General features: G+C 37.3%; 1 protein-coding gene across 1 annotated transcript; it reads right to left on the bottom strand.

Annotated features, from left to right (window-relative positions):
* Positions 1-911: 911 nt before the first annotated feature.
* On the bottom strand, positions 912-9,237 carry LOC101894986 (N-acetylgalactosaminyltransferase 4). The gene is made up of 3 exons (XM_011294961.3): positions 8,596-9,237; positions 1,833-2,604; positions 912-1,764 (listed from the first exon to the last, which is right to left on the bottom strand). The coding sequence occupies exons 1-3, from the start codon at positions 9,150-9,152 to the stop codon at positions 1,117-1,119; spliced, it is 1,977 nt and encodes a 658-aa protein (XP_011293263.3). The 5' UTR covers positions 9,153-9,237; the 3' UTR covers positions 912-1,116.
* Between the last annotated feature and the right edge of the window lie 3,352 nt (positions 9,238-12,589).

Here is a 12,589-nt window from a genome sequence, read left to right as displayed (position 1 = left end):
GGGCCTTGGATATTAAAAAGGAGATCAATCGGAATTAAAGTGACAATCCAAGTGACGTCGTGGGCCTTGGAATATTAAATCGACTAAATCGGAATTTGAGTGGAAATTCAAGTGCCGTCGTGGGCCTTGGATATTAAAAGGCTATATAAATCGGATTTTAAGTAAAAATTCAAGTGCCGTCGCGGGCCTTGGAACATTAGATCGAATAAATCGCAATTTAAGTGAGAATTCAAGTGCCGTCGTGGGCCTTGGATATTAAAGTAAACAAATCGGAATTTGAGTGGAAATTCAAGTGCAGTCGTGGGCCTTGGATATTAAAGAAAATAAATCGGAATTTAAGTGAAAATCCAAGTGACGTCGTGGGCCTTGGATAGTGATAAGTGATAAACCCGAAATTTAGGCAAGGAACAAAGAATTGCATTTTCTCTCACCTGAATTCTCCGAAGAATAATCTTACCTAAGCCGAATCACCACACCACACTCGTCAAGTACCAGCAGTGAAGCAGCTTTAATACAACTCGGCATAAAACGACCACAGGAGCAGGAAGCCGTATCACCGGACAACCGACATTAATATAAGTATCGAAATTTGTAGCCTTTAAATTGTTGCTAATAAAGCGGTACATACCGAATTTGTAAACGAAAAACTACCTTTGTCACTCTCAGTCACTTCAATATAAATTTTCTGTGACGAACCCTACCCCCGCGAGCATATCCCAGCGACCGGAGGAAACTCGTCGTTGCAATATAGTTTACGCCTTCTTCCCAAAGATTTGATTAGAATTTACGGTCTTTAATTGATAGATTTTTCGGATTTGGATATCGTACACAAAACCCCTCATGATAGACTATTAAAAATTCGATAGGTCGAACTTTTAGTCCCCTTTTGCGATCTTTGTTGCCCAAGTATTTGATATAACATTTATTTATTTTAGTTTAAATATATTTTTAATAAGTCGTACTGTACAAAGTGGAAGCGTAAAATAATTAATCGCTTAAGTTAAGTCCTTTTGTTAGCATGCCTGCCTTTAGTATTAAAATGAAGTGATATATTTGGCTACAAAAAGAAAATAGTTACATGCATGGCGAGGTTTTATCCAATTAGACATTATCTTATCATACTATATCCTCATTCAAGGCCGTCTCATTCAAATAACCAAATGTCCACTTCATTCTTGGATTCAATTTATCGCAGGCATTCATGTAAACAGCCTTCTCGTTATTGGCCACAAAGGCTTCCAGGCAAAACCTTCGATTGACGCCATGCCTAATCATTTGATGCTCCAGATCATAGGACCAGTATTGATTTCCTCCGCTATTGTGACATGACCACATCCACACGGTGGCATTTTCATGGGAATCCATTACGTCCAGACACACATCTCCCTTGTGATTTCGTATATCATGGAAATGGCTTAAATCCCAGAACTGATTAGAGTGCGGATGTGTTTTGTTCTCGGCACAACCGAAGAGACCAATGGCTGCGTTGAGGTTCTTGCCCATGGTATCAACACATTGCGTGGGGAAGGCCAAACTCTGAATGACACCAGTGGCGTAGCTAGGCGGTAGTACGGGTGGATACATCTGAAGTAGGTCAGGAGCGATATTCTCAAGAAACCATTTAAATGATTTGCACTTTAAATGCTCGCGAATTGCAATTTGATTTGTCAAATCGCCTGGATCAATTTCTTTGGCATCCGTAAGACGATCGTAGATGTACTCCTTGTATTCATCCAACCAGACTTCTGCAACACGCTTGTGATTCTGAAATCAAAAACAAAAACATGCACATATACTATTTTGCTACAGCACACACACACACATTTACTTACCCTCGCCACAAAACTATAGTTTCTTGGGCTAGGTCTCGGAGTCATGGGTCCACGGAAAATGTGAGCTACACGAGAGCACGGCACATCCAAGAGCATTCCACCGCACATCCATATTTTGAAACTCAATTCGTACTGTTCGGCTCCCCAAATGTCAAGGCCCTCATCGTAACCTCCCAACTCCCAAAAGAATTCTCTGCCAATGGCAAATAATCCTCCCATCATAATTGGATTTCGATAGGGCTGTGTTTTATCCACTGCATCAACTTGCAATACCGGCATTTGTTTGTATTTGAAATTCCAATCGAATGCTCCTCTGGATCCATCCTGATATCCCCCGCTATAGGCAAATGTGGCATGATCGATGTTATCGATGATGGGACAAGTTGAGATACGCTTATTCATGGCCATGGGTTCCAGCAGTGGTGGTAGCCAATTGTAATTGCACTCAATGTGAGAATCAAAGAACACCAAAACATCTCCAGTGGCACTGCGAGCACCCGCGAGACGTGCCCCAATCAAACCGGTTCTCTCCCGCAATCGAACAATTTTCACCAATCCCCCAAAGTAGTTGGCCACATAATCGTCCAGTTGCTGTTTCAACTCTTGCCGATCACTGTAATCGTCCACAATGATGATTTCGTGCAACAGCTCGCGAGGTGTACGATTTTTGATGCTATAGAGACTTCGAATCAGAACACTGAAGTATTCGTTGAAGAATGGTATAACCACACTTGTCGTTGGCAAATGGATTAGATACTGACGATGGCGACATCTGTAAAGGGATATGGATGTAGGAAATATATAACAAGGATAAGTGGTGTAAATTTTGACTTTATTGGTAAACAAATGAAAAAGTAATAAATGCCCTCCACCATTTGGGAGTAATTTACAAATTTCCAAAAATCATAAAAATAGCGAATATAGGGAGTTACCGCTATATTGGGGCCCATACGAAGACCTGTAATGCAAGTTTTGTCATAGACCATTACCATACTCAAATACGAAACTTGAAACAATTTAGCTGAATAATGTCGCTAAAAACATCAAAGCACCAAATATAGTGTGGCACAGATCCCATTGTAATCTATATCTCCCCAAAAAAAACTGCATTGGGTCTTGCTAGGTAGTCAAAAATACGACTCTTATCGACGCCCTTCTCCATCCATTTACACCCTACCAAAATCTATACATATTATTCTCTCCCCCTTTCTTTTTTATACCCCCACCATACATAGTTAGAGGGTATATTAAGTTCGTCATTCCGTTTGTAACTCATCGAAATAATCATTTTAGACCCAACAAAGTATATATTATTGATCAGCGTAAAATTCTAAAGCGATTTAGCCCTGTCCGTCCGTCCGTATGTTGTAATCACTCTAGAGTCTAAACGAATAAAGATAGGAAGCTAAAATTTTGCACAGATCAGTCTTTTGTATGCTGGCAAGTCAAGTTCAAAGATGGGCTATATTGGTCCACGATATCGTATAACCCCCATATAACCATACCCCCCGATATTCGGTATTTTGATGATTTTAGCCATACTTTCCAATGAAATTGTCTGAAAATCCACACAAGGAGTTCTTTCTGAGTACTTTACCCTCTGGAAGAAAATATTTTACATAAGTTTACGATATTGTATAACCCCTATACAACGGTGCCCCCGATTTGTGATGATTGTAGCCAAATTTTTCAATGAAATTCACAAAAAGATTTCCTTCTGAGTACTTCATCCCCTGGAAGATTATTGTCTATATTGGTCCACGATATCGTATATCACGATACATCCCCATATAACGGTACATACCTATATTCGATATTTTGATGATTTTAGCTACATTGTTCAACGGAATTGTTTAAAAATCCATTCTGGAAGTTCTTCTCAAGCATTTTACTCCTTGGAAGAGAATTTTTATATATAGGTCCATGTTTAGGTATAGCCCAAATGCAATGCTCTTCCCCGATATTCCGTACTTTGGCAATTTTAGGGACACCGAAATTGTTTCAAATTTCATATCTAGAATTCGTATTGGGTACTACAGTATATGACAGTTCCTCCCTATATTCGATATTTTGATGATTTCAGCTACATTATTCCCCTGATTTTTTTTCAAGTTTCGTATTTGAATATTGTAATGGCTTATGACAAAAGTTGCCTATACGTGTTCGTATAGACCCCAATACAACGTCTATATTCGGTTTTTTAAGATTTTAACAGAATTTTTAGCGGATGTTATTTTTTGAAAATTTCCAAATTCGTTCCAAATGGTGGAGAGTATTCAAAGTTTGGCCCGGTCGAACTAACTGCTTTCTTATTTGTTTTTCTCACAGGTTAAAAGTTTTCGAGTAAAGTAGTTACAAATTTTTAATTAGAACTACACATCCTCTAACATAAGCTCCGCTTCTCATTATTATTACAATTACTCAACATTTTCGATTAAAATTTCATTGAATTTTTTTACATTTAAGATATATAGAGTCTCCGGCAATATTACTGATAACAATATTACGATAATTTTGGGCAAACGTTATATCGTCACTAAAGGGATTCTTTAAAATATTGTTAAAAAGTGTAATCCTTACAAGTCAAAATACCCTACAAAATTATTTGTCATAAAATTCCACTATGAAAATTACTTAAATAGAATGAATTTATAAATAATAAAAGCTCATTTTTGAGGTAAAGTCGTATTACATATTAGATTATTTTAGAAGGATGACGTCAAAGACTAAAAAATTCTTTTTCAAATTTCATTATAAGTCACAAAAGAAATCTTTATTTAAAATAAACATCGTGAAAATATTCGTATGAACGTTGAATATTTTTGAAGCAGATGCAATTACACAACCCGCTTCATTAAAATAACAAAAAAAAAAAAAAACAAACACACCAAACCAAACCGACAATGCATACCCTCAGCTTATGTCGGTCATTAAAATGTATTTTGACTTACATTATGATTTTACAAAATTTTTATATCAAAGTAGTGGACTAATATTATCCATTGCTTATCTGAACTAACTCTCATATAAATATTACAACGTGCCAGATTTGGACTATATCGACTACTTCCTTCACCTTACGTGGGATATGTGCTAATTTTTGGTTAATTTTGAAATGTGCTTGAGATATCAAACATAGTGGGTCGATGTGTTCCACTTCATCTAATACTGATAATAACATTGGCATGTGCAAAATTTAAAGAAAATCTGATATCTTTTACCAATTTTATGGGTATAATTGTTGCTTATTCACATCAGAACTCTAGTTGAGGGAAATATTTACATATATCAAGGTTAAAAAGAATCGCTAACTTCTTTCGCAAGTTAAGTGAGATATAAGCATTTAAATTGTTGACTCTTTGTGGGGGTGATACCAGCAGAATTAGGTCCATGTCTGCCACCTTCACAACAGATTTTGTAAACATAAAAATATTGGGATGTGTGAAATTTGAGGAGAATCGAATGCTTATTTTGAGTTTTATGAGTTATAATAGTTCAAAATGTTGACCTGTTGTGAAGGAAGTACCACAAGAAGCGGCGCGATATATCCCATCTTCACAGATGCTTTTGTGTTTGTTAGTTGTTAGAAATATTGAGATTTGAAAATAATCGGATGCTCTTTCATTAGTTTTATAGTTAGTCAAAATTTGACCCATTTGTGGGGTAGGTACCAGATGGAGTGAATCGATATCTGTAATTTTCGCATCAGACCATTATATTGGGATGTGTGGAATTTAAAGAGAATCCGATGCCTATTTCGTATTTTATGAGGCTTGTATTGAAAAATGTTGAAATTTTATGGGAGAGATACATGATGAAGCGGGCCGATATTCTTTCTTGTTCCATACGGTAAATTGTTTTCTGTGTAAACGTTCACATATTGTGGTGGATGTACCAGAAGGAGTGAACCGACGTAGCCCATCTTCGCACTCGATCTAAGTTTGACAAAAATATTACGATGTACTAAGTTGGGATCAAATTGGATACTCCCTTCGAGGGTTATCGTGCACACTAGACAGGCTGATGGACGGACACCTCTAGATCGATCTAAATGTCCTGAAACGGATTTGATCCAAAAAGACCTAGGATCTATACCCGTCATTTCGATGAGGCATGTACATTAATATGCACCAAATCGAGTTAAAAAACAAGGAAAAAAGCGGTAAATTTGGCCGGGCCCAACTTTGAACACTCTCCACCATTTGGAACGAATTTGGCAATTTTCACTATACTATCTTAGGCTGTAGTACCCATTTCGAACTTCAAATACCAAATTTGAATCGATTCCGGTGATTAATGTCGCTAAAATCATCAAAATAGGGATTGTCGGGAGGTACCGTTATATAGGGGCAATACCAAAACGAGGACCTACTTGCCCCATTTTCAATACGGAAGCTAGAGTGATTTCCACAGACGGACGGACATCGCCATAGAATTTTTTGCTAATCAAGAATATATATACTTTGTGGGGTCTAAAATATATATTTCGAGGTCTTACAAACGGAATGACAAACTTCATATACTCTGCATACTATGGTGAAGGGTATAACAAAATTACATGATTCTAGCTTCAGCCGTCCCATCGCTGCAAAATATTGAATACATAGGTTTTTAAAAAATTTTTGTTTTATACCCAACAATACTATGTGTTTGGGGTATTATAAGTTTGGTTGGGCCAAAATTGGTGTGTATATGGGTTCTAGACCCACATTTAGCTACATTTTTAACTTCCTATCTTGCCGAGCTGAGTCGATATATACATATACAGGGTGAGATGAAAAAATTGCAACCAACTTCAGACTGATGTCATTTCTAAGCCACTCGTCCGACAGCTGTTAAAATTTTTCCAGTGACAGCTCTTAACATTGTTTACAAGCGTACAAAAGCATTTTGTTAAGAATTTCCCAGAAAAAAAGTAGTTCGGAGTGGAATTCAATGGTGATAGTGTGATTTCTTTATATTTGGCTGGAAAACCACAAGTGGCTATCGTTAGAGCACTCCAGCATTTAAATGTGAATAAATCGTTTGTGTCTCGTATCGTGATACTGGTAGCATGGCCCGAAGTCAAAGAAGTGGACGGAAGAAAACAGCAACATCAGCAGAAATTGTTCGAAAAGTAAAGAAGCGACTTGATTGAAACCCGCATCGTAGTGGCTTAAAAATGACTCGTGAGATGAACATATCGCAATGTTCCATTCGGCAAATATTGAAAAATAAACTCGGGGTAAAGCCATTGAAATTCCAAAAAGTGCAAGAACTTACACCGCAACAGAAAGAAAATAGACTTAAAAGAGCTAAAGAGTTGCTTCGCTTGGCCGAAAGTGGTAAACTGTCGAATTTGGTTTTCTCCGATGAGAAAACATTCGTTATCCGGCAGTTTGTAAGCAAACAAAATGTTCTTGTTTACTTGCCAAAGAGGTCAGCTGAAAATGTACACCTTCGGTTGGCCACCGGAACTCAAGCGCCGGCCATGGTGATGGTGTGGGCCGCCATAACAGCCGATGGTCGCTCTCCGCTCGTATTACTCGACCGTGGCATCAGAATAAATGCCGAATATTATCGCGAAAATATTCTAGAGGGTGTATTAAATCCTTGGGCACACAAACATTTTGGCCGCAGACCTAGGACATTCCAACAGGACTCGGCACCATCGCATTCAGCACGCACTACCCATGAATACTTACAAAATCAGGTTTCTCGCTTCATTTCAGCGCACAATGGCCACGAAAATCTCCGGATACCAATCCGTTGGACTATTGTGTCTGGAGTATTTTGGAAAGCAAGGTTGGCACTAAAAGATACCAAAGTGTCGATCACCTCAAGCAAGCGCTACTCTGGGAATGGGCCAAAATACTGCAGAGCAGTTTTATTGGCGATTTGAAGGCCATAATTCGTTCTAAAGGTGACCAATTCAAACAAATCTGAACTTATTCTAAAATTTAATGCTATTTCCGACATTTTTTACTTTCATTAAATAAAATTTAGAAAAAACACTGTAAAAATTATGGCGTTTGACTTTGTTGCAGTTTTTTTATCTCACCCTGTATGTGTATCAGTGCGTCCGTTTTTCCATTTATCCATGTCAATTTGTAATCACGCTACAGGTCGCAATTCAGGTCAGATTATAAACCTATTGCTAGGGAAGATGATAGCAAAATATTAAGGGAATGAAATCGATCTAAAACTACTTTTTGCTGACGCTGAGACCGCTATAGACCGCTCAATGCTTAGTTTTTCGTGGGGTTAGATTTTAAGAGTTCTAAAATGGCAAAATTTTCAGCCAAATTTGGGAAAACACAAGCGTCAAATGGCGATCTCTTAAAAAAAAAAAAAAAAAAAACTTTACTATCGCGCTATAAAAATCTAGTAGAATGATGGTTGGTTAGTATGTTAAATTTGTAAGATGGTTCTCAAGTGTTGACACTTCCTACTGGTTATATGTTCCCGGCATGTATAAATCTTATCGAATCAAACTTAATATACACATCATAATAATGTGGTGGGTATAAAAATGAGATCTGTGATTGGCTGAAGAACAGACAGAATTACAATAACATTTTCAATTGAAAAACAACAAGAAATTTTCCTGTCTTTGCATTTTTCTTTCCTTGGCCGGCAAAAATATTAACATCTCTACGATAAGATAACACACCATTTTTATCTCATTCACTTTCAATGTTAAATTTCATAACTGCAAAAAAAAAGCTTCCATTGCTGACATCCCTTATGGGGGGAAATAAAATATTGACTCATTGTCACTTACTCTTCTCTTCGCACATCTGGTATCGAACGATTTACCGAAATCGAGTCGGACAAAAGTGCATTGAATCCATTTTCCTTGTACAAAGTTTCTTCTATTTCCTTCTTTGACTCATCGGTGATGTACGACGGCATTCCGTGTTCGCCAAGACCCACTCGCTTCGCGTCCATATCGATGGCCACGTAATCATGCCAGTCGCGTTTGGGGCCCTTGGGTTCCGGCAATTGGAATGGTACATTAACATCGTAGAACTGAGTTAGATTGAGTTCACCTTCCAAAACTGGCCTAATATAGGGATGGCCATTTATCACAGCTGGTCGGGGTCGTCGCAGTTTGGCCTCCTCACCATTTGAAGAACTTGGTAAAAATGGTATATCAGCGTGTTTGTGCACATCGCCGTGTTGTGCGCTTTTCTCCGCCACCGATTTGCTTAAATCATCCGCCAGTTGTTTGCTCAAACGTTTCTCCACCACTTTGATGGTAATCACCGTCAGAACAATTAATGTCACAACAAATAGAATAAACTTTCTTAGGAACCGTTTAAAGTAACGTGGCTTCATTGTCGCCAACTATTCGAGGAACTTTGGAAACGAGTTATCAATACCATTAACACAAGATGACTGATTCCACCGCTTCGGCAAACAATTATGTGAAGTCAGCGAAGTGGCACATGAAAACCAATATTGCCGTAAAATTCTATAAAAACCTAATGAAATGTATATTTGTCACAGACAATTTCCGAACAAATGTTAATTTGATAAACAATGTACTCGTTCTCTTATCGCCAAGCATCTTGATTTCAAAATAACCATCTGGGCCAGCATCGAGAATGTTTCAAAACTTTAGATAAAAAAATATTTAACTGATTATACCTGTATCTTTTGAATGTCTTTGATCGGAAAAATTCTGTGAAATGTTGCAACAGTCTATTCGAGTACGTGAAATAAAAACCAGATACTTTTCCGATTTTAAGAGCGAGTGTAATATAGGCCGGCCAGTAGTCTAATGGTTTTCAGGCCAAATATATTGACATAGGCTAAAGAATTTTGAAAAGAACTTGCAAACGACGGCTGGACTAAACTCTCTTGTTTCTTTGAGCACACGAAGATGAACTCCATCGGATTCTGATAAAACCACTACAATTAAAAGAAATCATTAAAATAATATCAATACTAAGTCTATGAGCAATAATAATAATTGAAAATCTTGAAATTTTAGATTCTGTGAAGAGTGGTTTTATCTAAGACAAAAGTAAGCGTTTTCCAGGGCAGGGCAATGCTAACTCAAGTACTCCAAAAAAAAAACAAGTTTAAAAGCAGTAAGTTCGACCGGGCCGAACTTCGAATACCCTCCACCATTTAGAACGAATTTGAAAAATTTCAAAAAATAAAATCCGTTAAAAATTCTGTTAAAATCGTAAAAATACCGAATGTAGCCGTTATATTGGGGTCTATACGACGTGGAGCTACATAGGCATTGTTTGTCACAAGCCATACCATATTCACATTCGAAACTTAAAATAAACGGTGAATAATGTAGCTAAAATCATCAAGATACCGTATTTAGGGAGGTACCGTTATATCGGAGCATTGCGTAGACAATTTTCTGTCACAGACTGTAGTTCCCATTATGAACCCTAAATACGTAATTTGAAACTACTCCGGTGAATAATGTCGTTAAAATCATCAAAATACGAATATAGGGAGGTACCGTTATATCAAATACCAAATTTGATTTGTTATATGGGGGCTATATGAAAACGTGGACCTACATGGCCCATTTACGAACTTAACCTGCCTACTGGCAAAGTAAACATGTGTGCAAAATGTTAGCCTTCTATCTCAATTCGTTCAAAAGGACTTAGAATTTTACACTGATCAAGAATATATATACTTTGTTTGGTCTGACATGGGCATCTCGAGGAGTTACAAACGGAATTTTGGAAGATATAAAAACAGCTATTTTCGGCCGGGCCGAACTATTAATAACCATTTTGTAGGGTCTTGAAAATTTCAAAAAAAAAAAAAACCGTAGAAAAATGCCACTGCCGTACTATCGATTCCGAACATCAGGTACAAAATATAAATCAATTCTGTTGAATAATGTCGCATATATCATTAAATTTGAAACAATTCCGGTGAATAATGTTGTTAATATCATCAACAAGCCGGATAAAGGGAGGTATCGTTATATGTGGGCTACACGAAGACGTGGACCTGCACAGACAAAATTCTAACATATGTTGAGTACTTATTACGAGCTTCAAACTTTATATACGAAATTTTAAGCAACTCCGGGCAAAAATGTTCCTAAAATCATCAAAATACCGAATACCCCCGATATTTGGTATTTGGATGATGGGGGATATACAATATCGTGTACCTATATACACAATTCTCTTTCAGATGGCAAACTTCTCAGAATGATCTCCTTGTGTGGAAGAAACCGTTATAGGGGATATCGTGGACAATATAAAGACAATTCTCTTACAGGTGGTAAAGTACCCGATATCATGGACCGATATAGCCCATCTTCGAACTTGCCCTGCCTCAACACAAAAGACTGATTTGTGTAAAATTTTAGTTTCCTTTCTTAATTCGTTTTGACTCTAGCATGATTACAACAGACGGACGAACATGGCTAAATCGTCTTAGAATTTTACCCTGATCAAGAATATATATACTTTCTTATCCTTTCATGTTGAAGTAAGGGTAAAACGCATATGTAGCAATTGGGTGTTAGATGTAAGTTTGTTTTACTTCGTCGGCAATCGTGTGATGGGAACAGCAATGAGGCTGTAGTAGTTAGCTTTCGGACTTATGTCGGTAATTCCAGCCCCCTGCAATGAGTATGGTCAGTCTTGCAGATCAAACCAAACGAAAAAAATCACGTAAGAGTCCGAGTATGGCTGAATTATTCATACTCGTTGCAGCCCTCAGCTGAGTTTGTTTCAATTTGTTTGAGTGAGGTACTCCAAATAGAGCAAGGGTCTACTCTAAAAGTGAAATAACGTAGATTAAGGTTTTCGTATGTGTCTAGTATGAAAAAGTTGTTGTTGTTGCTGTGAAATGTTGATGAGAAAAACAGCAGGGGTAAAATTATCACATTTCTTATCAAGCTGGATTTTCTTCGAAGACAAATCACGAACGTTAGAAAACAATCTGTGAATAACAAAATTAAAATATATTTTTTAACTTAAAACAAATAAAAATCACCTAAGTTCTGCCGGGCCGAGCATTTAATACCCTCCACCTTTTTGAAGGAACTTGAAAATTTTCCTAAAAATTCCGTCGGAAAATACCGCTTATACATAGTCCTGTGATTGTAATTTGTTGTCATAGGTTGTATTACCCATTACGAACAAATACGAAATTTGAAACAATTCCTGTGAATAATGTCCCTAAAATGCCGAATACCAAAATTCCGAATATCAGGAGGTATCGTTATATGGGGGCTATAAGAATATGTGGACCTACATACGCAACTTTTTGTCATATGCTGTAGAACTTTAAATACGAAATTTGAAACAATTCCGGTAAAAAATGTTGCTAAAATAATATATAATAATTTTAGACCTAACAAAGTAAAAACGATTAAGTCAGTCCCTCCGTCGGTCTGACAGTTTTATATGTAAAAATAAAACGTGCCTCATCGAAATAACACTTTTAGACCCAAGGTCATTCAGAACATTTGGAGTCGATCTAGCGATGTCCGTCTGTCTGGCTGGCTGGGACTTTCCGATTTGGTACATCGTAATATATAAAATATTCGGAGATGGGCAATATCGGTCCACTCACTCTGATACCTCCACCACAAAGGTCGAAATTTTTCAAACAAATATTTTGCTGCACAGAAAAGGGAAGGAATAATCTGATTTATCTCCAACTTTGCAAATCCTAATATTTGCATTAGTGCTAGGTCAGGTGCGAAAATGGACAATATCGGATCATTCCATCTTGTAGCTCCCCCTCGAAGAGTCAAAATTTTTTATAACTCT

The sequence above is a fragment of the Musca domestica genome, unplaced genomic scaffold (genome assembly GCF_030504385.1).
Source record: "Musca domestica strain aabys unplaced genomic scaffold, Musca_domestica.polishedcontigs.V.1.1 22, whole genome shotgun sequence".
Taxonomy (NCBI): Eukaryota; Metazoa; Arthropoda; class Insecta; order Diptera; family Muscidae; genus Musca; species Musca domestica.
Note: the sequence above shows the minus strand (reverse complement) of the source record. Positions and strands in the feature narration are given on the sequence as shown.

Excerpts from the sequence above, each read along its gene's own strand:
- LOC101894986 (XM_011294961.3), bottom strand. The coding sequence starts at position 9,152 with ATGAAGCCACGTTACTTTAAACGGTTCCTAAGAAAGTTTATTCTATTT. Across the intron at positions 2,605-8,595 it reads CCAGATGTGCGAAGAGAAGA|ATGTCGCCATCGTCAGTATC; the intron begins GTAAGTGACAAT and ends ATCCCTTTACAG. Across the intron at positions 1,765-1,832 it reads ACTATAGTTTTGTGGCGAGG|AATCACAAGCGTGTTGCAGA; the intron begins GTAAGTAAATGT and ends TTTTGATTTCAG.